This window comes from Cygnus olor, chromosome 6 (genome assembly GCF_009769625.2).
Source record: "Cygnus olor isolate bCygOlo1 chromosome 6, bCygOlo1.pri.v2, whole genome shotgun sequence".
Lineage (NCBI taxonomy): Eukaryota > Metazoa > Chordata > Aves > Anseriformes > Anatidae > Cygnus > Cygnus olor.
The window spans coordinates 3654757-3681943 of NC_049174.1; the positions used below are offsets into that span (position 1 = coordinate 3654757).

At 39.3% G+C, this 27187-nt stretch overlaps 1 protein-coding gene across 19 annotated transcripts in view; it reads right to left on the reverse strand.

The window, feature by feature from the left end:
* Window positions 1-27187, reverse strand: part of MYO1B (myosin IB) — a 179915-nt gene that overhangs the window by 18789 nt on the left and 133939 nt on the right. For all 19 annotated transcript variants that reach the window (XM_040562192.1, XM_040562205.1, XM_040562198.1 and 16 more), the window contains 14 exons: window positions 25807-25905; window positions 25349-25452; window positions 24603-24750; window positions 23780-23898; window positions 22895-22981; window positions 22505-22570; window positions 9839-9943; window positions 8301-8363; window positions 7341-7541; window positions 5003-5229; window positions 4648-4848; window positions 3278-3371; window positions 2648-2797; window positions 724-792 (listed from right to left, as the gene is read on the reverse strand). In XM_040562192.1, coding sequence (XP_040418126.1) covers window positions 724-792; window positions 2648-2797; window positions 3278-3371; window positions 4648-4848; window positions 5003-5229; window positions 7341-7541; window positions 8301-8363; window positions 9839-9943; window positions 22505-22570; window positions 22895-22981; window positions 23780-23898; window positions 24603-24750; window positions 25349-25452; window positions 25807-25905 — 1733 coding nt within the window. The remainder of the gene's footprint in view (window positions 1-723; window positions 793-2647; window positions 2798-3277; window positions 3372-4647; window positions 4849-5002; window positions 5230-7340; window positions 7542-8300; window positions 8364-9838; window positions 9944-22504; window positions 22571-22894; window positions 22982-23779; window positions 23899-24602; window positions 24751-25348; window positions 25453-25806; window positions 25906-27187) is intronic.

Sequence of the window (27187 nt, forward strand, 5' to 3'; positions counted from 1 at the left end):
AAAAGACAGAACATCAACAGTTAGACAGCCAGAATATTTTTAATTCATTAAAAAAAAAAAAGACAACAAAGTTAAAACTCAAGACAAATAATAAAACCAAATTATGCTAGTTTATTGCTGACAGAGTTTAAAGTCTGCTGGGCAGAAGAGGGCTGTTGACACCCAGGTAGTAACTGCAGTCCTTTCCCCGACCAATACGAAGGGAACTGACTGCAGAGTTAAACACAGTTCTCTCTTCCCTAAATAGAGGAGAAAGTCACAGCTAGTGGGGTAGAGAAAGGTTAACAAGAAAACAGGAGCCCAGGGGCATTTTTTTTACTGAGGCTGCACAACAGTGCTTGCTTTAAGCACTGTGGCTGTTTCATGTGGCTCTTAAGTCTCTACTATGGCCACAGGATTCTCCATTCTCCGAACAAACCTCTCAGAGAAGAAGCAAAGTTGTTGCAAATTGAAGCAGAGAACAAGTAAGCAATGTCAAGGCACTTGCTCACAGTGAGTATAGCACACTTTCGCCCCTCTACTTAGCACACAGAAGAGAACTAAAGACTTACCCCAAGTAACATACTGCCCAGGTGATCTAAACTGTTTATTTTAGGCCTGCTTTCACTGACCCAAACTCATACCAGGAAGTCATGAAAGGCAGGAGGCTTGGTGCACTTGAAATATGTTTTCTTACCTACTCCTTAACTCACCATGGCAGAGCTGTAGCAAGAGGGAACTCACCTTCCACCCTCTGATGTAAGATTGTACTATAATAGCTGAACTCTTTATCTTCTGATACTTCTTTTGTTGCTGTATTGGAAATAAATATATGATGCTTACAATATTGCGACTGCAGAATATTGTATAACAAAACATTCTTTACTAACACCTGAAAATATAATTACGGGTAGAAGCCATAAATGTAAAACACGAACAGTTTTTGAACAAGCAGATCAGAGCACAGAATGCGTGTTCAACTCAAGAGGAAACAAAGCCCATCCAACAATGCTAGAGGGACAATGCCGCTCGCTGTTTACAGAAACAATTCATGGTCAGCAGCACAAGTGTTACACAGATTAAATGCTAACAGCAACAGCTTTATCTGTCTTTCCCACCAACAGGGTAGCATGCAAACTGTCACAAATGCTCAAGTTTGTTGGCTATGCTTTTCATCGCCTTTTCACGAGATTTGTGCTGGTCCTATTACCTGCAGTCATTTTATAACACCAAATACTGATGATAACTTAGGAACAGAAAAAACAAAAACAAATACACCATGAATTTCTGAATAACATGTTGGAATATTATCCCAGTACACCGGTTTGAAAAATAAGTTTTCAGCACAGCCAAGCATTTTATATCTAAAAAGCTCAGTTCTCCGGTACGCTAGTGGTTAGTATCATACTAAATGCATAACAGTTGGCAAACTTTGCAATAATGCTTCTGGGCTTCACACTCGGCCTGCTCAATTACAGTGAACATCTCTGTGAGTGAGCCAGAAGGACTCAAGACTCAGTAAGGGTCTACAGCTAAGAAATCAACAGTGATGTGAACTTGGTCATGTATTTGTTTTCATTTTGTTATATTAAAAGATATGTCAACAGAGTTGTGGCAATTCCATTTTCAATTCATTACGATCATGAGATCATAAAGTAGACATAGAGGCACTATGCAATCCAGCTCTGATACTGCTGTGCATTCAGTCACAGAAGTTCAGAGAGAGGAATTTTACAGTGTAAAAGCATTTCTTCTCAGATATAAATAACCATGCTTTATCCTAATCACCCATACTTTGCTCTCATTATCCAAGATAACTGAACCAAATGCTAAAGGCTTTCAAGATGATAAATGGAAGTGCTCATCAACTGAAAATGAGTGATTGTCAGCTCTGCAACTTCCAGTTTAAAAAGATGCTCTCTCTCCATTTCACACGATATTTTATCAGGCTTTCTGATATGTACACAAAGTTGTCTCAGGAAATGCACCTGAGACACTTGAGAATTTAAAACCTGAAAACAGTAAATCTTGTGTGTCATGTAAGCCCATGTTATTCAGTAACTGAAGACACGTAAGAGTCATGTAACAGTACTGCTCAGCTCATAATGGCACAGAAGACCCAACCTACAAAGAGGTCTGAAACTTTGAGAACTGCATCAATAAAAACTACTGAACTATGATTCTTAAGAGCTATAATTAAAATGAATCCTTGGGATCCTCCCAGGCAGCATTCTTGAGCCTCAAATGCAAAGGTTCCAAATAAGGCAAAAATACAAAAAGCTTTAGGAATGACTGAATTCCACAGAACTGCACATGTAATATTACCAAACATTTTTACACATAAACCATATGTTTTGAGAGCACTGTAAGTACACAGCATTTGGTTCAGCTTAATGGAAAAGGCTCTCCCCAGCTGGGCCACAAAATCCTGCTCTCCCAGAGCTAAAGGACTCTAGGGAGCTTTTTAATTATTTAAGCAAAGGCACAAAGTAAACACTTAGCAATTTTCTTCTATGGACATTTTTTAGTATTTAAATACTAATATAAAATTGAATTCTTTCAACCCTTCTCCATATAAATTGAGGAAGAATGTGAAAACCCATATTAAATAATAAAATGATATGCTCCTCTTCTCCCCACCACTGAGCTAGAAAGGACAATATCTTACTGCATATCTCCTGTACCAGGCAGCAATCACAATCTGGCTTTTTTTCATTAACAAGAAGCGTGTGCGACACTTCCAACCTCTGTAAATTTTCTCGATGAGAGTAGCCAGGTCCTCCAATCGCTGCTTTCTCAAATCTTCTAGTTTGAAGAGCTGTGTGTATTTTTTTTTTTAGGTTTTTGTTTGATGTTGGAAGAAAAACAGCAGGGGAGAAAACACACAAAAAAACTAAGTACAGTTATTAGAAGAGAAATCTCTCCTTCATTCAAGTCCCCCCACCTTCAGACACCTTTTGGTTTATTTACCTCGAGGGCAATGGTCAGATACATCAACAAGGTTTATGGAAGATATACTGCCACAAGTCAGTGCATGAAAGTTACATTAAACTCAGGCTCACAGTTATTGTAGCATTGTATTGATTCTTCCTCAGTCTTCATCAATGTTCAATGTTCATTCATACCAATTTTAATGGGTCTAACATTAAACAGCATTTTTTAATGCTATATTCCCCACCTGGGAATATAAAAAAAGCCTGGTATCTAGAAAAAGCTGTAATAATAAGCTAGCAAATTATGCAGTTCATAGCAGGCTAAAGATGGCTTGATTTTGCAGGGAAAGACATTGTTCACTTACCGTTCTTGGGTTGCGGATGAATATCTTTGATCTACCAAATGAAAATTCTTCTTCAGGGATTTCCAGTTCGTTAAACAATACCTCTACACCAGCCCTAATAACAAGTAAATGAGCTTAGCAAACATGACCTCCAGCTCTAAAACTTCTTGGTTTACATATTCACAGATTAATTTATGGAAAGTATATGAAAGCGCATTTTCAATTCTTAAATAGTGCTTGTCATAAGCAGATTGAAAACCTAACTCATTTACTCACTGTTTGTTTAGCTGAAGGCAAGAATAATCACTGTAAAGATTCAGAATAATTTGATGAAAAAGGAGCAATTTTCATTTAACAGCATCAGCAATGGCCTATTTTTTCCTCTTACTTCTATGATTTTACTTGGGGAAAAAAAGAAAAAGAAAAAAGAAAGGGCTCTCACACTGTCATAAAAATGTAAAACAAACACTGACAAGCTAATGTTCCACACTACCAACAGCTCTTTATAAATGCCAACAAAAAGAAGGGACAAATCTTTGTAAGAACTTTAACACAGTATAATACTGTAATTAAAACTGTATTATTATCAATACTGTGCTCCTAGCACTATCCTGATAACTTAAAAATTTGACTTGTAGCTAAAGATAGTCATCTGCTATGAAAGAAATCATAAATCTAATTTAAATCATGTTATTGATGGCCATATACAAAAAGAATTAAGAGAAGTACATTTGCCTACCCAGGAAGTTATCTGTAAAGGCATATGTGAACATTACACAATTTAAAATTATATAGTCCGTCCAATTGATTTGCAAGAGGTATTATCTCATTGTTTAGCAATCATTATGTAAAATTATTCTTGAAAGGACAGGGGAAAATTGCATGACTGTCTTCATAGAAATGGGTGTTCCAATACTTTGAAAGTTGGTTATTAAAGATAAGTGTCCTTCTGATCATTCCAGTCACTTTCATTCTACTCCCATCTCTCTCTGAGACCCGAATCAGTAAAAGCTGTCATACACTTAAAAACAAGGTGATGTCCTTGCTCACATGCAAAAATCTTTTCCATTATTAGATTAGTTCATCACTAAAACCATCTCCTTTGCCAAGGAACTGTAATTTTTAGACCAGTGAAAAGAGTAGGTTTTGTAGAACCAACCCTTTTCCCAATGAAAAAACTCATCCAAAGTCCAGAACAATGGCAAGAGAATGAAATGCGAGTAAAACACTTGAACTACATTGGCCTACTTGTCAAATTATCTTTAAATTACCTTATTTAAATCTTCATTAAATAAGAAAAAAAAAAAAAAAGGAAAAAAAAATCATAATGTATGGAAGATAATCATGTTATTCATTGAAATGGGAGAGATGGGAATAAGAGGATTTCCTACCTGGCTGGCCCTCTCCAGTGGGGCCAAGTCTGCTTACAGAGCATTTTGTACCTTTCCAGGCACGGCTCATATGCCTGCCTGAATGCATAACCTGCCCTCCTGACCCGGACATTCTCCAGAAGACCGAGGTAGCGGATCTGGTGGCACACCAGGGCATCATTGAAAATGTGGGCAGCCTTCTTGTCATTGGGTTTGATGCACCTGCAAAGGGAAACGAACAAGGATGCTTGGTTGCAGCACTGCAAGTCAACAGCTATTATTGTAAATTTAAACCTTATATTTCAATTGACTTATCCTCGGATATCAAGATATTATTTAACTTAGCCTAATATAAATTCACCATGGAGTAATTTACCTAATGTAGTTTGGATTTTTTGTCTGAAGATTCTTCATCAAGGTAGCTACCGATGCCTTGAACTGTGACCCTGCCGTCGGTGGTCTCTTTAGATTGATCTTGGCGGGGTTACCTTCGGGGAACAACGCTTTGATAAGAGCGTGACTGGCCTTCCACATGGCCTGGGAGAGGTCACGGTACAGAAGATCGTTATTTTTGTCAACAAATCCTTCCACCTGGTACATAACCTGAACAATACGGAAAAGTCTCATCAGAGCATGTTTTGGACTACATAACATAGGTTAGTTCTAAGTTGCGCCAAGACTCTGATTTCCTCTTCTTTCTCAGCATTCAAAACAAATGAAAGATGGTTTGGCTTTCATTATAAATGTGACATCTGGAAAGGTTTTTTTTTTTTTTTTAAACATAAAATTCTGATATTTTTCTGTGAACACCCTTACTGAGAAAGATGTGTTTTCTCACACTACTAAAAATTCCTTGTGCTGATCAATTCTAGTATCTAAAATGGAAAAAAAAAAAAAAAAAAAAAAAAAGTCTTCCATAATAACTGATACACCACTGCTTGCAAATACCCCCAAAAAATCTTTTTTTGGTTGATAAAACATTTTCTCCCTCTGTTTTAAATCACAACAGTAAAAATGTCCTTCTTCAAAGTGCTAAGGTTTACTTTATCTGCCTAACTAAACAAGATATGAAACATCACCTGTGAAACTGTTGAGAGCTCAGTATCGAGTAGTTATCCATGCAGTCCTTAGGGGACTGTTACTTAACAGGAATCTTACCAGGAAAACAGTCCAATGACAACCATAAATGCAGCTGGAGACCCAGAAGGCATCCAGAGAAACGTCATGTAGATCTCAGAGCACTACTGGCTTTTTAAATTCAGTTTGATTAATTATGACAAGTTACCTGGCTGATAATACAAATTCTTCAGTTTCATGATTTCACAGCTAGTTCTGCGTAGATGCGTACTATGTATGCAGAATATCAAACTAATACTGACATGGCTACATTTTACACAGCAGTAAGTGACTATGAACTTTGGTGACATTTTTCTTTAGCGTACACCCTTCTAGTTTCTGACAGGTGTGACAAATGCCACTAGTGACAATACTGTTGATATGAACTTGCTTAGATTTCACAACAGAAGAGTCAAACTTTTGTTGTCCAGTGACCAGATCAAAATGTTCTCAGCTGAGGATGGAAAAACAATCCTGAAATAGTTGGAATTTACTGACTGCTCTGTTGTGCAAGTGAATGTCAGTAACAACTGAAGACCCTCACTGGCTGCAAAGCCACAGTCTGTCTGCATTTTTTCGCAAAGCATGAGGGTATTTAAAATTTACCTTGAATTATGACAACCAAAAAATATCTAAGCGTTAATCCTTGACAGGCAATTACAAAATCTCCTTAGCAAATACATAACGTAAAGTTAGTGAACAGCTGCCTCAGAGGCTGAAAGTATTGTGTTTCCAGCACTACTTTGAAAGGACAGGTTATCAAGCCACACAAAAATTTAAGACTGAGAAAACATTAAAATCTAGTAAAGAATTAAACAGAACTAGGCAAATTAAATGCTTTCCAAATACTCTTTACTCTGTGAAATTAATAGTTCAGCAGACTGAAACAAGTGGTGTAGTTTCAACCCCAACTTTGCTTCAAAAACTTAAATAATCTGTCTCCATTTTTACAATGGTTTTGCTTTTCATTAAGTTATGCTGAACTATACATCAAAACCTATCAGTCTTGTATTTATTCATACTGCTTATGTTGTAAAAAGCAAAATACATTTGCAAGCCCTCTGTGTAATTTTCTCTTCCATGTTTCAACACACAGACTTTCAAAACAAGCTCAGTTCCTTCAAACATACAAAAATTCCACTTTCTTATCACCCTAACTATTTCTCATCACCATAATCAAGGACTTCACCTAGTTCAATGACAAAGAACATGCTCCCCAAAATATCTTGCCTTCAGATGCGTGTGAGTTTTTGTCTTTCTAAACAATATTTTTGTTTTCAGAGACCTAGCAGCACAAACTTTCTACCACTGAAGCACCTGGGACACCAAGCCCCTGCACTGAAGGGAGCCCTGCCTTTGGTTTTGGCTACAACAGCATGATCTCTGAAAATCTTCCAGCCAAAAATCAGTATCTTAGGTTCAAAAGTGAAAAGATTAAGGCAGGTTTGGATTTTCACATCGACTACTTACTCAGGCAGTTCTCCTCCATTACTGTAACATCATTTGATGGATGAAGAGCCTCCTCGTTGTCCCAAACCCACACTACACACAGGACCACCACTCTCCAAACACCACATACTCCCAGCATCAGTAGGTACCTTGCCAGCATAATGCTGAATCCTGAAGCAGCTGTGAGGCAAGGAGGTGTCATTGAGGAACCGGGAGCACTTGCTCATCCTGCTCTCAAAATGCTGGTGAGTGGCACAGACTTGGTTCAGCTTTTCTAAAAAGGTGTCATCAGTAACAGTTCCCGGTCTCAGGCACTCCTCGTCTAGCATGGCCAGAATTCCAGTTTGGTTCTGCAGTTTCAAGACAGGAGTTTTAGTGTCTGCTTTCATCATGTGTACATAAACATAAAGGTGAGATTGCTCTTTTCTGTGGGACTTCCGCAACCCAAAAAAATGTCCCCCAAACCATCTCAAGGTATGGCCAGTTCTCTTTTCCTCAGCCCCAATCCCAACAGATTTTTATATCTCCATTTTTAAAAGACTGCTTCAGGGACTGGAATCTTCTGACTTCCTTTTACTTGGGAATTTCATGTCATTTACTCAGACCATAGAAACGCCAACTTAAATGAAAGTAGCCAGTTTATGAGTAAAACCAGCATACGTTTTATGTTAATAGTTACAAACTTTTATTTTCTGATTGTTAAGGAATTTGCCTTGTTACGTCCATAGGAACTGCTCTTATTAGATACAAGTATTTGTTGTAGTTAAAGCACTCAGTAACGAATCACTGAATTTTCTGGTTTCCATAGGGAAAAAAAACATTATTTATAATATTACATGTGATATCTTTTAATGAAAACACCACTAAATATAAACATTTCAGTTTTCTTTTTTCTTGCGTAGGCACTGCTTACCATTTCTAATGCAGAAAAACACAATATTATGAAAAAACTGTTAATAAAACAAATGTTTACCATTCAAAAATAGATGATTAATACAAATGGGGTTGTTTTTATAAAAGCAAAGTATACTGAGGATGTGTACAGATTTTATAGTTAAATTCAATACATGCATTATAAATTATTCATGGAGATTGTTAATATAACTTACATTTTCTATTAGGTCACAAATTATAGCGTTGTTGAAATACTCAATATGAGTCCACTCAATTCCCTACAGGAAAAAAAAACAAGTTTGAACAGGAAAACAACTGATGGAGCTTTTCCCTCCAGGCAATTTAAATTATATTCCGGTTAACTATTTTTGCATTTAGTTCTATATGCTTACCAACATCTTATTTATTAAGAAAAAAAAAATGCAATCATCTCCTGCTAACATTATCTGCGCAGAACGACTGCCCTTGAGCGGCTGCCAAACCCACTCTCCATTCCTTTCCCCCACCAGTGTCAGCTTCCCATGCACTCCTCTGGAGCCGGGCCAGCCACCTCCTGCCCAGCCCGGGTCAGCGCAGCTCTCTGCACGCTCACACTGATTAGAAGGGAAGAAGCCCATTTCAGTGCAAGCATCTGAGATCAAAATTTCTAAGCTCTAAGGGTCCTTTTTTTGTTTTGTTTTGTTTGGTTTTGTTTCCTTTTTTTAATGGGTGGAAGAAAAAAAGGCTAAATTTAGATGACATCTGAAAAATCCAGTCTGTCGTTCAGATATTCTGATTTTTTTCAAATATCAGCAATAACGTTTCCAGGATGAGATGCTAGTGCATATGGAGGTAGTATAAGTAGGGTAAAGGATTGGAAAAGAAAAAAAATTCATTCTGAATTTGCATTCTGTCGTGACATCATACAGTTTATTTTTTTCAGAGTGTTCAAAATATCACTCAAGAAGCAAATTGCAGTAATTACGTTTCATGAGTTGCCCCATTATACACAAAAAGAAAAAAAAAGGCATGTCAAAGCTTCATATTATATCCTCGGGATTATACGGCAGGAACTTGACTCTATTTTCAAAAATGTTTGCACAGCAGAATGGTTTCATCCAATTTGAGCATGGATAGTGCATGCCAGTTTCTACATCTGTGAAGTGGCATTCGTCTGAGCTGTGTGTATCCCAGGGAAAGCTGCTAAAATGTATTAAAACTTCGGCTTGATGTTCACTCACATAACAACGTCAAACACCGGAGTTTGGGCTCCACAGTGCAGTTTATAACTTACCCTTAAAGCTCTCACAGCTCAATTCAATAGTCAATCAAAAGAAAACAAGAACCAAAGTCTACTTGTAGCTCCTTTGATCTCGCATGGTGTTGTTTCACCCACCCAATTTTTTGAAATAGACTTAGCTGCGGGTTTATCCCAAATGTTACTGTGCCACCCCAAACACATGCTGCAGGGTAGTGGCACTAACACCAGCAAGCAATATTGGTAACCTAGTAAATTAATTAGCCCTTGGCTCAGAACTGTCAGTCACTGATGCTAATGTATGTAAGTTGGGTCTGTTGTACTTGGAGAACTCATCGAATGAAACAAAACCCAAGCTAACATTTTTGCTTAATGTGAACAGTCCTGCAGTCCCACACGGATGTGCAGGAGTTCAAAAGGCGACTATTCCTTGAAGAGGTTCAAGCACACATGCTGATGCAGCTGTACAGGGATGATGGGAAAAGGAGAGGATAAAGAGAGAGATTTAAGCATTACCTCTCGGATGTACTCCTCCTGCTCTTCTTTGAGGGTAAGTTCAATGAAGATCTGCTGCAGCTTCTCATTACAGTAGTTGATAATGAATTGCTCAAAGCTGTTGTCCTGTCAGATAAAACATTTGCATTTGGCTGTTGTGGAAACACACTGGAGTTGAGCTGGAGTAGGTTACTGCAGCAGCTGCAAGCCAGCGAGCTGCTTTATTAACTACTCCTCCTAGTTTTGTGATGTGATGGTTTGGGTAATATTTTATTCAGAGTGAGATTAGTTTGGAAAATTTAGACCTAATCCTTCCCTGACGCTTTCTCCACCGAAGAGACCAGAAACTGTTGGTTTATATTTGTGATGCCTCTGTACCAATTCCTTGGGACAAGTCATACGGACATCTGTGGTGTCAGGGAATGTACAGTTTTCCCTGCACTCATCTGTCCCCATACATAACATGTGGTCCTGCAGGTTCTGGTAAACAGAATTAGGAGAGGAGCGCGAGCTCTTTTCCAGCCAGGATTGGTCAGCAGCAAATAAGGCACCCCGTCTCACTGCAGACCGGGGCCCACGCCGCTGTTCTGGATGCAGCTGGCGCTGGGTTAAGAGACGATTGCCTCCAGAGGTCAACCCACCTCCTCCCTGCTTGTGTCACTGCCCCCCAAAAGGATGGGAATCAGAACCTGGTCAGCCAAAAACCCTTTGGAAAGGCTAATTCACACAAAACTGGCTTGGAGAGACATCACCATGGATGCTCCCAGAGGGACTCATAGGGACTGGAAATGATGACCACAGCAAGCCCCAAAGTACCCCAGGTAAGGCCCTCACGCACACAGGTGCAACTGAAGCTTTACTCCTAACACCACCAGGGCCGGGATTGCAGGATAAAAGCTGCAGTTCGCCACTTCATCTCATCATAATGATGTTAAATTAGTGCAGTTTGGAGGCCAGACGCCCATTCCGAAGGCCACTTTCAAAGAAAAAGGGAACATCAGCAGCTTCTTTTTTATTTTTTTTTCCTAACCAGTGCTTTTAAGAGCCGTTAATACTGTAAGAATTGTATACATATGTCTGCAGAAATAACTGCAATCCAGAGTAATTTGGGATATCTACTGCTGGTCTTCTCTTCTGGGCTTTGTGGTTCCTCTACTCACCCCAACTTTCTTTTTTTCTTTTTTTTTTCTTTTCCTCAAGAGCACATTGCTTATTTAGGAAGGCTGAATATTTGCATAATAAACCACTGTACCTTCTTCCACTAAGAAGTAAGTGTGCTCTACAATAACCTGTGAATCTCAAGTTATGATAATAGATTTTTATTTATTTTTTTTATTACTATAGGCAACTGCAATCATTTAAGTGCTTAAATTAAGGATCTGGTCACTATGATTAAGAACACACAAGCAGATTAGAAAATATTGAGGCAGCACAGATTACTTTGATCAATTTAGTTTTAGGGAGAGCAAAATCATAGCTGATCACCAAACTTTCTCAGCCGCATCAAATTCTGCCCCGCACACCAATTGCAATTATCAATCAGAGACTGCAAAACTCGCACAGCTCTAGATGAGAAAATTTGGCATGCATCAAAACCAGCACTGCAAACAAGTCATACTTACTGCATTCTGTTGCAAAAAGAAATTACATAAACTGCAGTCAGTACTTATACCACTTTCATAGAAACACAGAACAAAAATATCTATTAGCATTTATTTGGTGTACCAAGAAGAACAGTCTTTTTTATCACATTTATATTGCACTGAAAATGTCAACTAGTGCATAGATGATATATATTATACATATATAGATGAGTGTGTGTTTAGGTACAGTCCGAAGATTACTGAATAAGCTAAGGGATTGAATCATATCGCTGTGTAACACAGAACAGCACTCTTGCATAGTTGCACCTCTAAATCAGCACATATGTTTTGTCTCTAAAAAACACATACATAACCTTTGGGAGATAAATCTCAGTAAAATGAAGGGGGGGGGGGAGGTAGGAGAGAGCACATGGAGAATGAGTAAAAGCTTATTTGACACATGCAAATAAAGCCTTCACTTCAGATATACTTAGTGGGAAGTGAAAGGATCCCAACTGACATCACCTTGGCAAGAAGAAGGGTCAAACACGCTTCCCATCCTCCTGCCAGGTACATGCCACCAACGCAGCAAGATTGTTCCTCCAAAAGCCCATGTTATTCAGGCTGCAAGGACAGCAGGACTCATGTCTTACACATTACACACAGCCCTCAAAAGAGGATAGAAAACTGACTGCAAATCCAGATAAACCATCTAACTAAAAGGTCATTAACAGTACATTAAAGTAATTGCTAGATGCTTTCCTGATTTGCTACGTACCTGTGATATTTATGTTTTGACAAAGAAAAGAAAACCAAAATCCACAGCGCTCTTTGGAAATCACTTATTTTAAGCTAGAAAATTGTACTTGACATTGCCAAGCCACTGAAAATTGCCATTCCGGGAAAGAGGCATTGAAGTTCAGCAGTGATTTTGGCATTTATGTGCAATACGGAGCAAAAAACTAGCAGTTGACTACAGCACAAAGTGAGGGAATATGTTTCAAATTAATTAAATTCTCTAAACACTTAACTCTGAACAAATCAGTAGACATTCAGTACGTCAAATGTTCTTTGGAAAGAGGCATTTCCTTTCACAGGTTTTAAGAAACACTATGTGAAAAACTGATTGCAGTGCTTCTTTCTGAGTAAAACTGAATAAAGTAACAAAGATTCTGTGAATTTATTCACTCTTATTGGAAAGCTATAACTTTTAATTATGCCAGGGCTTCACAAACCAGAGACCCATGCACACGATATTTTAATGATGTCTCCTTGAAACTAATGTGACAGAGCTAGGATGGGATCTAAAGGATGTCTGGCATTAGTTTTTTAGAAGACAATGGGGAGTGATTAATACCACTGACAGTACACCACAAACCTAGCCGGGAGAAATGGGCTGGGAGGACCCAGCAGCCGGAGACTGTATGTGCTCCTTGTGCTGAGCGTCTTCACTAAGTGACAGAAGGGGCTTTGCTAAGCACAGAAGCAGCACAGTCAGACACCATATTTGGAAGTATTAGTAAATTTAAATATTCTTAGAAAAATTTAGGAAAGAAAAAAAAAATTAGGCTAGCACTTCTCAAACACCAAAGAGTGCCCGTTTCTCTTCCAGGCCATAATTCTGCTACTTGAATGTTGTAAGCATCACTTCAATCACTGCATTTTTATAGCAGTGTTTCAACTATCCCTTTGAAGCCACTATGGAATACAAAATATAACCTTTGGGGAAGAAAAAAAAAAAAGCTCAGTCTCTCAAATTAAATTAAAGGTGCTGGGAAACAGAATGTCACCTTAAGTAGGCTTGAAGTCACATTAAATTTATAGATACAGATCAAGCAACCACCCTCGGCTTATCCTATCCATCTTTTATTGGGTGCAACAATAAATTTAGACAACTAGAAAAATGCACTGACAAAAATCAAAGCCTGCTTCACCATGCTTTTCACTTCACAAATAATGGTGTCTTGGACATACAGTTTTATTCTTTATCAGCCTTCAAACTACTGGGCATCAGGGTGACTGACTGCTTGGCAAACAGCAAGTTTTTGATCTCCAAAAAAAATTCTGCTCCATGCAGAAATATAACGCTTATATAAACAAGCAGATCATAATGTTGTACTCACTGAGGTGTAAGAGTCACCCTTGGAAAGATAAAAGTTCAAGTCTGGAACCACTGGTATTACATGAATTACAGACAGGTGGCTTTAAAGCCTACAGAAAATATTTTTTGTTCCTTAATATTTTACCTAATTTCTTCTTTGGAAGATTCCAGTCATGCAAATCATGGAAGTATATGAAAAAACATATATTGACGTTCCTGACCTTATGCATTGTTGTACCAGTAAAACATCAACAACAAAGAAAAAATATAAAACTATTTTTGTCAATAATAATAGGGCTAAGCGCCTCTTACTAGCTTCAGGCATAAATGTGTCAATATGCTGATGCTAAGGGTCACCTCTTGCATTAGATTTACGTGTTCCATTTTCTTGTGTCCTTTCCACTTCAGCATTTTCCACAAATGAAGCATATTTTAGTTCACCCAAATCTATAGCCTCAGCTATGTCATCAGTATCACACGTATTCACTATGTTTCTCAGTATTTCCTCTTCCTTCTTAATCCTTCACCCTACCAATTCTTGTTGAGAGCCAATTCAAAAATCTACACACTGCTCAGTCTATGTCCACACTGACAAAAGGTGTCCAGCACGCATCTCTTCAAATATCTTATCTGAACACATACAACAAAAAATACATGAGAAGTATTTAAATGAAAAGCACCATTTAAAACAAAACTCAAATATCTCAAGTTATGAGATGGAATCAACAGAACCAATGCCATTACAAAGAACTTTTTGATCAATACTGGGGAGAAAAACAAATACAGAGACTGAAATTTCTGGTCTAACATGTGAAGCCGCAGAAACTAACTTTCAGCCAACGTAGCCACGGGCATCAAAGTCCCTGACCTCCTTCTACCATGGGCAGGTGAGCCCAAGTGGTTCCACCCAGTCTCTACACTACTACTGAGGCTCCCTATAAAAAAGCCAGACGGCAAAGGTAATGATGAAAATAGGCAAACAAGTTCACTTCGCTGAGATGAGTGGTGAAATGAGCCAGCAAATTTCATTTACATCCTACTGTGATGTCTGGGGATAGAGATTTTTATGTATAACCACAAAAGGATGTACAACAGTACATATAAAGAAAATGAAAAAAAAAAAACTCGCTTTTGTATCTTAGAAAGCAATGGGCTACATGGGACCCACTGGACTTTTTTTTTTTTTTCCCCTAAACTTTCACAAAGTTAATGAAGATCTGTTATGAATATTTATCCCTTACTGAGGAGTTACTGTGACTGTCTGGGGACAAGTGCTTATGAACAACTCAGACACCCTTTCTAGAATACTGTAGTGTTAATGGATACAAAAAAGACGTTTAAGATAAAATCACTGCATTTGTCACATGAAGAGGACATGAGATGTGACCTGTTGGGTTACTGTTGTCCACTCGCCTCTGTTCTGCCTCCAACTGCAACAATAACAGGCCACATTGGGGGACCACATAATCCTGACCACTCTCTGTAGTCCAAAGCATTCACACATAGTTGCAAATGCATGTTTCTGAGCCTTAATATTGCCATTTCTTCGTTAGGCAACCAACAAATGAATGACAAGTCATGAAAAAAGTATGGAGCTTTCCTCTGCAGGGCAGAAGGATGCCATTGCTAATGGTATGGCAGAATGCTGCAGCGCCCATGGCAGCAACAGCCACTGGGACAGCACTATTTCATCCCAGTCCTGTTTTTCTGCTTACATACATGAACAGCTGATTAATCAAACTTACTCAAAAAATACCTTATGTGAACCAGAATAAACTTTGCGCTTTTGTATAAATACCTCTGTAGCCAAAGAACTGGAGAAAGGTATCATTTAACTATAAAAACTCCATGTAAATGTCATCATACTGTTTCAATGTATCTGATGGCAGCAAGTAACAAAGATGTCCAAACCTCAATCTGGTTTCTGTATTTGCCTAGCACAGTCACCATCGGTCTGTCCTGATGCAATTGACACTGGTATACATGCTCTCACCTGTGTCCTCTGGACATGGGGGTCTGAGCAAATTTGGAGTTAAAAGGGCAAGTGACCATGGTGAACCCAGTGCATACAGTGCATGTGTGATCCGCAGGGACACCCAGACAAAATCAATTCAGCAATCTCAACCTGATAAATGATAGTTCTGAAACAAGACTCACAAATCAGCAAGAACCTGCTACATCATCTTACCCATTCCTCTGCTAAGACATGATAGCTGCTCTAGGACCAAGTGTTATTTCCACGGTCTCAAGGAGAGCATTTGTGTATATTTGCTCCAGCATTTCTACAATTTCCTCTGCTGAAAGCAGACTGCCAATTGGATTTACTTCATAAACTTGCCTTTTGCAAAATAAGCCTCTTTAAATACCTAAATTATAATGTGATTAATCAAATGGTGATTAACTTCCTGAGATGAACCTCTGCTTCTGAATGCTAGCACCTAAGGGGAAATGATTGCTGCAGATCCATTCGGAAATCTCCCTAGCACCTAGGAATCCAACCAAGGGTCACTCCGCAGAGCTCCCCGCTCTCACAACACTTGCCAGCAGACGTAGTTGATCAATTCCAGATTAAAAACTCAGTTCTCCTCTTTCACACTAGCCTGGGCTTTGTCCTGTGCGATCAGATTGAGCAGAGGGCTGGGTACGTGCATTTTGGCACCACTGCTTGCCAGCATATGATGAGCTGCTAGGCATCAGAAGAGGGTCGAACAATTTCTAAAAGGAAATCTGCTGCAAGGTATAGTGACTAGAACAAATTAGGTTTTGGAGATTAAGGCAGCTGCCAGGACAACAGATAACCACGGCTGAGTTAAACCTGAAGTCAAGACATGGAGAAAGGGGCCCCAGCGCCTAAAAAGTTGAAGATAACAGAAGATCCTGATAAGCCCATTTGCTCCATATGCTTTTTTCTCTATTAAGTCTTCTTTCTAGGTATTTGACGTTTCTCCAGTAAAATCATCCTTAGGGAAAAGAAATCTGGGAGCCAGCAGCAATCTCTCAGAGCTCAGCATGGTCTGCAACTGCCATTTCCTTCATTTAATGAACGGGAGAGAAGCAGGCAAAGTGACTGGGCCAAGCTGTTATGCAGGTTTATGGTAAAAGTGGAAATACCTCCTCAGTTTTATCATGCCTCAAACATCTCAGAAATGTCTTTTCAGTGTTTACACTCTCCTTACTCGGTTGCCTTTCTCTAAACAAGAGATAATTATCAGAACTGTGAATATGTTAATATAATGAAATGGCATTCTTCGTATTTCTAATGGAATTTCCTCAATGAAGACATTGCGCCTTATCAATGTCCAGACGACAGCTCAGATACAGCTGTACATGCAACATGACCAAGCTTCTTTCCATCACCACAAGCGGCTTCTGTACACAAGCAAGAAGCTAACTGTGCCTGAAATAAACAGAAGCGCTATCATAGTGCATCACAGACTGAGAAAAGGACATGGTTTTACCGCTGGGCAGCTTGTTTGGTTCTTTTTTGTTGGAGGCATTTTTATTTACTGCTGATTTTTATGCATAATACGGTGGATGTTCTTGTGAGCTTGGATCAAAACGAGCTGAACAGATGCTGTCCCAGGAACTTCTCCTGAACTATCAATTCAGCCAGGGAATTTGTGGAGATGTTTAAAGCCCTTCCATGCAGCAGACGGCACTTCTCCCAGCCAGAGGCAGGCACATGTGGACAGTGACACGGGAACGCTGGCAAAGACAAAGCAAGTGGGAACACCGAGAAACCTGGCTGGGGGCCCTGCTCACCTGGGTCCAGGGCTGCTGCCCACACCAGCCCTGACACTGCACAGGGGAGGCAGAGCCTGAGTATCTGACAGCCTGGAACACACCACGTGGGAATCCACCAGTACCCCTCAACCATGTTATCCAAGAAGTTTACCACCCAAGAAGCGAGATGAGGCGCACCTAACACCTCAGAGCAACCCTCAGCACATCTCTGAGGGCCGGCAGAAGGCTCGGGCCTTCTTTGGCCTCTACTTTGGCAGGTCCATCCCTGGCACAGCCCCACTTCTCGCCCAGCTAAAAACCAGGCACAAGGTGCTGTGCCAGGGGACCCAGCAGAGTTTTTGTGCTCTCAAGCTGCCTTCTCTGGCAAGTCTAAAGAACAGGCCTTGTTTGGCAGCCCCAGCTTTCAAAAGCTGTGCTCCAAATCATGAACTTCGTCTCATGGGCCTGCTACACAGCAGCTCCTGAAAATTCAGAGTAAAGCCTTTAAGCCAAGTAGCACAGACGTTTTTATCTCTAAAAGCCAGGCAGGATGAAATATTCACACTTGCTCCATGACACTCAATTTTCCATACCCTCACTTTCATCTACGCAGGAAACGCACAGGTCGGTACCTGAGCTTAAAGTTAAAGATGGGAACCCAGCAGGAGTCTCCTGCCTGCCTCTGCTGAGGGCTGCCAGGCCCCAGCCACCTGCAGCCCTCGTCCTGCACCTCCTTCTCACAACCCCACCATTTTGCAGAGATGTGGAAACCATGTCTGCCCCAAAACACCACACGGAGTATGGCGGCCAGCAGCCCAGCCAGCTCTGGATTTCCACTAACCGTAATCCCTGCCCCACCTCAAACTGCAGCCCAGACTGCAGCCCAGCAGCACGTTTGGCTGCTCCAACATTCAGATAAATTCAGATAGGGTCAGGCTTCAACCCACTGCCTGAGCTCCAACAGCGTTACACAACCGGCCTGGTTCTGCAGCCTGCCTTTTTGCATTTAATCCTAGTCCCTAATCCTTGCCCACAGACAATTTGCACAGAGATGCCCAAAATTTCAGCATTCAGCTTGCAAAACTCTCGGTCCCAAAATACATCTTACCACAAATGGCATGGCAGAAATCAAAACTAAACACAGCTTCACAGCACCTATTTTGTGGGCTGGTTAGCTCAGCTTTCTGTCGAGATCTGCCAAACCCACAGAGGCTGAGGATTATCAATAGATTTAAATTGCCTAATCTGAATTTTTGGACAGCCCAGTCCTTAAATCTGTGTTCTTGGATAGCTTTGGGGTTTGTCTGAAAAACGCTTTTTGTGCTTGATAAAAACACCAATAGAAACCAAATACAAAGAGTATAAGGCAGTATTACCATCACACCATTCATTATCTTCCCTTTGCTAAGCTTCAAGAACTTTCCAGTTACTTTGTAAGTAAACTTCACCTTAAATTACAGAAAATCTCAGAAAAAAAACAGCAGCCGGTAAGAAGAGTCATCTTTCAAAACCAGCTGAAAGAAATCTCATTTACATAAACTTTAATTTGTTTATAATAAATCATCATCAAAAGGTCAAGTGTAGGATTTTTCAGAATGGTAAATCCTTTGTTTTGTGGTTTTTGGTTTTTTTTTTTATTCTTCTTATAGTAGGAATTGTAGGATGATTTAAGGAATCATCCGCAACAGGAATAAGGCCTGGCTGGGACTTATTAAAAAAATCCAGTTTTTGCAGTGGAAGCAGATTACTCTTTAATGTATTCCAATAACTTTTAAGTGAGAACCTCAGAGCAAAACAGCTAGCTAGAATATCATTAGTTTACTCTTATAGTGAACCTGATGGGCAAGTGTAACATAAAAGGCAAAAAAATAAAAGTTAAAAAAATCAGTAAGCAGGTATCTTGCCACTTATTGCAATGGTGTTAATCTTCAGATGTAAATATTTAGCATATATATGAAAAACTCCTGCTACCCCTTTTTTTTTTTGCGTTTTCTGTCTCCATCCATGATCATAACTAGACAAAAACAGATTGGGAATTAGATGATCTTTAAGGTCATTTAATGATAGATCTAGCTGCTTCCTGAGTAGAAACATGTTTAAAGCGGGTCTTTTTATTTTCAGCATATCAGACAGTTTACAAACTTAAAACTTAGACTTTTAACAAGTTTACAGATTAAGTCTTTCAAATTTATTTTAGCAAAAAAAAAATTCTTCGTGATCATGTTAATTCTAACCTGTAAGAACAAACATAACAATGAAAATATGACTTAAGAATTAGGTTCAAAAGGGAATTGCACATTTTTAGTTAGTGGTTGTAAGTGATTTTTCATTAGATAGATAATAGTCACTGCCATCAGCTACACTTCAGCTAATATTTGAAGGTTTAGCAATCATATTTACAAAGGCACTGCACAGCAAAACGCTCCAAATTTTACTATATTTTTAATGCTAAAAATCTTAAGACATTATTGACTTTTCCTCAAGTTTCCTTTATTGACCATCATTGAAATTTCATTCATTTATTGATTGGTTTAATATTATTAATTTTAACACCATATATTTTCTGTGAATCAGTTACTTGAGTTCTCAACAACAACTGTTGAGACACTTTGTTTTCTCAAAATCTTTAATAATTTTTGTGAGGCTTGATCATTTGTATTAAGACTCAACATAAAAGTATTTGGCTGGCATCCTATCAATTGATGTTACTATATATACATTCATTCAAGTGACCACAAGAACAACCACGCTTTGTCTCTGCAGACTTATTTTACTCCATTTAAGGATTATAACATCACATCATCTTTTATTCCAACAAGAGCTGCATAGAAAATGAATTTTCTTTTTCTTTGAAAAGAGTATCTTTCCTTTGATTCATCAAGAGATTCTTTGCCTTTGAGAATAAATCAGCAGTTTCTGATTATAAAATTAACCTGTCTAGAAACACAGCAATGGCTAAATGGGAAATACACCTGATGCAGGATTTTCTGAGGGATTCTTTTCCTATCGACACCCTTTGAATTACAGTACTGCCACACAGTCCCAATATTGGTAGCTGTACTCTGTAGTAAATCCAGAAACCTAAAGTAATCAAGTTGCTTATTCAAACATCTTCAAATTAAAATTTGGTATGATACCAGCCACATGTGTTTCTCACATGCTGTCTGAATTCCATGTTGGACGTTCAGAAATAATTCCACTTATTTCAGTGATGCTGAACCAAGATGCTTGGTTGGGGCCCTCACCAGACCTTAGCGCGTGAGAGGAACGGTCCCATCTTGCATGAATGTATTTATGAATTGCCTTTCCCATCTCTTCCAGTAGAACCAGTGCTCATCATTTAAAGAACTGAAAAACAACTGCCCATATTATTCTAAAGTTCTTTTGTCTGAATTGGAAAAGCTGCCTTGTAATTCAGTTTGCAAGGTAAGGGAGAAAAGCCTCGTTTTTCTCTTTTTCTTTTGCAAAACTACATCACCTGTACTCAGCTACTTATTTATAACCTTCTCAGATGTTGAACTCCTACAAAAAACAAAATGACATGGGAGAAACAAGCTTTATTTAGCCTGTTTCTGCAACACCATCCCACAAACACCATTACACAGTTGGCTCACACACTTCTGCAAGCTTCCAGTTTCCACCTCCCCCTACAGACTTACCCTTAAATCAAACAGAACAGAAAGCTAATGAAAACAAGGGTGCTGCCCCAAGATGTCAGTACTACCATTGCACTGCCCGGCTTGCTAAGGGTATACACCAAGGACCAGCACCAGAGATCTAGTGCTGAAACCTGAATTCAGCCACATGACTGCTTGCAATGTATTTTCATAAATACTCTCTTATGTTTAATACAAACAATATAAACCTAGCTGAGTAAACCCGTGAAGCAAGTATCAGCTTTGTTTTTCCTCTTCGCAGAGGTATTTTGATTTGCACATACTTTGATGTTATGCTTCTGAAATAAAGCTTACACCACCCTCCCACATGTAATTACTCTTCTCTAGATTGTTCCCATCTTCTACAGTCTAAACATCCCTGGATTTTCAAGAATGATGTAGGGAAGTGGGTAAGGTTTGAATGTTTTCTACTCATGTTTCTCTCCAGTTGAGTTTCTAGTTTAAATAGTATTCTAATATTTCCAACCAAGATCTATAAATCTCTTAAAATAAACCGTCAGAGTAAGATTTATGAAGACCCCCTCTCCCTGATGCTCTTTAACCCAATTAAAAATTCCTCATTTATTTTTTTTGTTTTAGAGTATCTCCAGTCTAAAAATACTATCATAAACAAACAGCAGTGAGCCACGGATCATCAGCTAGTAACCAGTACAGAATATTTACCTAAGTGAAGCAAAATTAAATGGAATATAATTCCTTGTTTGATTTTGACAGGAAAAAATGTATAGTTTCTGGTTTGATTTTTAAAGAAAACAAAACTTGTTCAAAGACACCCACAAAACGCCTGGGTTTCTCTTACGCTCAGAATGTATGTCACAACAACAAGCATTTAGTTTATTGTCATAAATATTTATTTACCTATGGTGTAAAAACACAAGTTTGTCTTTCCAGAATTTTTGTTTCAGTTGCCATACACACCAAGACGTTCTTTCTCTGGCTTACTTTTCTATTATTTTTTTGTCAGTATGACACACAGAATCACAGAATTGAAGGGGTTGGAAGGGACCTCGAAAGATCATTGGGTCCAACCCCCCTGCCAAAGCAGGCTCCTTAGAGCAGGCTGCCCAGGTAGGCATCCAGACGGGCCCTGAATATCTCCAGAGAAGGAGACTCCACAACCTCCCTGGGCAGCCTGTTCCAGTGCTCTGTCACCCTCACCGTGAAGAAGTTCTTTTGCATGTTGGTGCAGAACTTCCTGTGCTCTATCTTGTGGCCATTACCCCTTGTCCTGTCCCCACAAACCACTGAAAAGAGGTTGGCCCAATCCCTCTGTCTCCCACACCTCAGGTATTTATACACATTGATGAGATCCCCTCTCAGTCTTCTCTTCTCCAGGCTGAACAGACCCAGGTCTCGCAGCCTTTCTTCATAGGGAAGATGCTCCAGGCCCCGTATCATCTTTGTGGCCCTCCGCTGGACTCTTTCCAGGAGATCCCTGTCTTTTTTGTACTGGGGAGCCCAGAGCTGGACACAGTACTCCAGTACTGTCCTGTGTGACACACTTGATTCAAATTACATGTATTCTGATTACATATTAATAAACTACTCTATTAGGTTTAATAACATCTCTCACATTAGACGTTTACTATTATAAAGGTCTTACCTCAAAAATTTCAAAGCCATAGATGTCCAGCACACCCATTACCTTCTTTCTCACTTTAGTTTGTGCCTTTAAAAAATATTAATAACAATAATGGGTTATTCATCTGTACTTTTCATACTGGACAGTCAAGAAAACTAATGTATTTCTTAAGTAGGCCGTCAGGTTGTGTAAACTAAGACGTTAAGTGAGGCTTCTCAAAATAACTTAATGTGAATGTTTTCATGAGCTTACAACAGAGCAGACAGCAATTTTTTGAGCTGTGATACAGTTATTTGCCTGTACCTTAACATCATACAACCAGGAAAAATGAAATTGGCAAACGCAGTTTTACCATCCAGTTTAATTTAATTCAATTCTATTGATTTTCTTACAGGCACAAAACAGCAATACCTTAATGCTCTCATTGATTCTGGTAACAAGCCAAGAAAAGAGCCGACTGTATAAATTCTTAGCCAGAGCATCACGGGCATAATAAGCCTAAACAGAAGAAAGAAGAAAAACATTATAAATGCTGGGCTAAACCCAAGTTTTTTTAAGTTACCACAGTATCTTAAAGGTTCTGTGAACTGAGTGTGCATGCCTCAGGTGGCAGTGCCTCTGCCTAAGCAGACTCCTGAGGCAGAGCAGAGTGCCAGGGCATCTCAGCAGTGCAGGCAGCTTGCTGGTGCATCCCTTCATCCTCCTGGCCACGGGCTGGCTGGCAGAGCAGCTGCAGCCAGGGCACTTGTTCTGCCTTCCTGCTTGTCTGGAAATCCTCTCAAGACTCACATCCCCCATCCTGATCCTAAGCAAAGGATGTGATCAACTGCAGTTAGAGAAACCGCATTCCTGCTAGCCTGAGCTGATGAGACATGGGTGGCAATCTCACTGGCTTTGCAGTATGGCAGAAAGATAAGTTCACACTGGCAGCAGAAGTTTTTCAGCTGCCCGGGGCATACAACTCACATGAAATTACTCCAGTTGCTCTAAACAAAACCAGGCTGCTACACCACAATACTTTCAATGTGCGTTCTGTGCAGAACTGCCTTAGCTTTTCATCCGCTGCAACATTTTCCTATCCCTTGTCTACTTGACATAATTAACGCATGAAAACAAAACACCCAGCTTATTTGAACACTTAGAAACTGTTGAATAAAAACACACTTATGATAGTGATACGTTTTACTCAGTTCAGCCTCTTAGTTGTGGTATTATTGGGGCAGTTGTGGATTAGTTATGTAGAATAAGATGCCATTTAAAACAATTCTTTCTGTTACTATCAGGATCTCTTTTTACCTGAGCCACATTCAGTGTTGTTGAAACTTTTTCTTGCTTGGCTTCAACTGTCCGGAAGCTGAAAGCTCTCTCCAGTACCGACTGGTCTATACCTGTCAACTCGCAGATTTCCTTGAGCTCTAACATGAAAAAGGAGGGTGGAAATATAATGAACCCTTTCATCCCACTGTTCTTATTCCCCAAAACTATTAGCTTTAAAATAGGTCAGTGTTTTCCCAAAACAGGTTTTCTTCAACAGAAATGTCTCTCATCTATGCTCCCTCCCCTTCCACTGCCAAGCAAAGTTTTATTTTATTTTTTTTTAAAAAGGCACAGCATGAGGAAGCAGGATCCAGTGAGTTATTAGCTTGAAAGCACTTTCTATTTGGATATTTCTGCAAAGAAACTTTTCTTCCATTTGTCACAGACTACTTTTCTTGATGAAGGGCTTTTAAATGAAAATAATTCAGCTTTCAAAATGTATCAACTGCAAAAACATGCCATCAAATTGCCAAATAAATCTGAAACTACAGAGAGAAATACACTACTACTACTACTACAAAAAAGTCAAAACGCCTTCACTGCAGAATAATCAAGCAGTTACAGAAATGTAAAGTACCAATCAACATTTCAGAAGAAAGTGTTAATGAAGTGAAAAAAATCAGTTTTAGAATTTCAAACACAGAGCGATTGGAATTGCACAAAATTCAAGCCATATTTGCCTGTGGGTGAGTTTTGGAAACAATCTAATTTAATTAATCTAGGTATGTCTACAGAAATGACAAACTCCATAGTGACTTCAGACAAATTAATGTTTTCCCTCCCATCACTAATCTCATCTTACCATTTTTATCTTTGATTTTACTTTCATCTAAGCCATTGACACGAGATTCAGGCTTAAATTCAATATTTCCCAATTTTAAAACTGCTGCCACCACTTCAAAAACAGACTGAGTTTCATGATCCATAAAACCAACAATCTGCATGGCATTCTGGAAAAGAGACAGACAAAATCATAAGATAAAAGAATCTAAATTCAAACAGAACCTACTTGCAAAATTCATCATTTCTCCATATTAGCATAAATTAGAAATGTTTTATATACACTTATGTTACAAAAACAAAACAAAACCAATATAATTGCTAGGCTTAGATAACAGATAAGTACATTTTTGAATATAAAAGGTGACAGAGGATCTGGTAATCAAGCTAGTCTATCAGTCCAAACCACTTCAAGGATTCACATCAGACTTCTGAGAAGAGCTTAAAGGTTTTTTAAAAAGCAGTATTTTTTTAGCCACTGAAGTTTATAACCCAGCCACATTAACCATAGTCAAATGAAGAGATACTGCTGTCTTCTCAGTCCACTCTGTTGCTCTAAAAGCAGTAACTTTTAGAATCTAAATTTGTACACACTGGGTAACAGGGTCCCATTCTTCTCGTCCCTGAGTACAGGTTAAGCAAAAGCATCATGGTAAATCAGCTTGAGAACCATCTCACAGCCTTGCTTTTATTTCTCCTCCATCAGCATCACCTGGTTCGCAAAGCCCAGCCACTGCCATCACCTACCAAGTCCCTGATATTTCTTACCCTAACTGTTCTGAAGTTTGCAGCATCATCCACCCCATTTACTCTGGCAGAGTCAAGGCCCAGGTAGTTGTATCTGCTGAAGTCCCGCTCCAGCTTGAGTTTGCCTAATAAATCAAATAAAAATACCATTGTAACAGCATGCTTATTAGCAGCTATTTTACCCCCAGAACCAGTATTGTCAAGAACTACTTTTATTAAAAGGATTAAATTTTCTTTAAGGATCTTTCAAATACAAGCATTTTGGATAAGAATAGGCTTTCTTCTTTGTCCATAACACTTTGCAAAGCCATTTCTGACTCAGGTATCTGGATAATATCAAGCCATACATTTACTTCAGGTACCACCACCACCATGAATTTGAAAAATGAAACAGCATCGCATTTCCCACAAAACAAGGCACAGGTGGAACAGTCCATAAAGGAAGCTCTGTATCCAAAAACAGCACGTCTCATACTTACAGAGGAAGTCTTCTGATGCACCAGACAATATCTGATAGAAAATATGAAAGTTTCTTTCACCTCTTGGCTGCTTAACAACCCGGGACTTCTCTAGCAGATCTAAACAAACAAAAGAAACCCCACAGGTCAGGGAAAGACCTAGCAAAACACTTTAATGTGAATGTACTGCCCCATCTTTTCACACCTGATTGCTTTATCACCAGCAAACCAGAAGACAATAAATGGTAGGCATGAACAATATCACGAATTATCAAGTTAGGACATATTTCTCAAATACGTTATCTGAGCAAGGCCCCATGCACTTCTAAATGCTGCAGCCTACGAGCTACGAACAGAACTCAGGTCATAGGAGGAGATGTGCTCAAAAGACATTAACCAATGTAAGTACAACCACAAAACCAAGATTTGGTAAGAATTATTATATTAAAAAAAATACTGAAAGGCTATGCACTTGAAAGGAAGACTTGTGGGCTTGCTCAATACTTCCCCTGCATGGCTTCTACGATATCCAACGCGTATTATACCATCCTTTTCCTCAAATTTCCATTTGTGCTGAAACTGATCCTGTTCAGTGCTATTGATCCCTGCTCCAGCCCCCAGGGAAGAGCAGCTGGGGAGCTGCTGCATCTGCTCCCCAGCTCCAACCCAGCTCTGGGCTGAGGAGCAGCAAGAAGGAGAGCAAAGTAGCATCTGTTTGTTCCCGCTGCAATTAGCCAAGCTTAAGCACCTTCTGATGGAATAGACACCAAAGACAGGGCTTCAACCCACGAAACTACACAAGCCTTAGGAGGCTTTGCAAATAAACTACAGCAAGACAGGTTCAAAAATTAATTCCTGCTCTAATAATTAACCAGTGACAACAGTAACAAAAGTAGGGGAGTATTATTAAACTTCTGGTCGGCTTATATTAAGACAGTCCCCAACATCAGCTCGACTACTTCATTCCATAAAGACAATTGCCTGAGAGAAGCGTTTCAGGTGCCACAGCAGGTGGCGGTGAAGGCAGCTCCCACCAAACAGCACATTGGACAGGGTGAAGACTGTACAAAGATGAATCTCCCTGCACCACCAAATGTGCTGGGTGACCAAGAACTTTAGACTTTTTTGAATAAACATTTGTGGTTTTGTAACTCAGTAATCCTACAGTTACTTTCCATGGCCAATGATAAAGGTACACCCGAGCAAGTGGCTGTCCCATACTGCCAGCAGTTCATCTTTACAGTAGGATGGGGCAGGCTACAGGTTTGCCCTTTTGCTTTTCCATTTTATTTTTTTCTTTAATTAACAGATAACCAACACAGCAGCCTGGAGTACCTGTCTGCCTCTGACTTATCCTGAGGTTGGAGCTCTCCTCTCCTTGATCTGTGGTTGAAACTCAGAG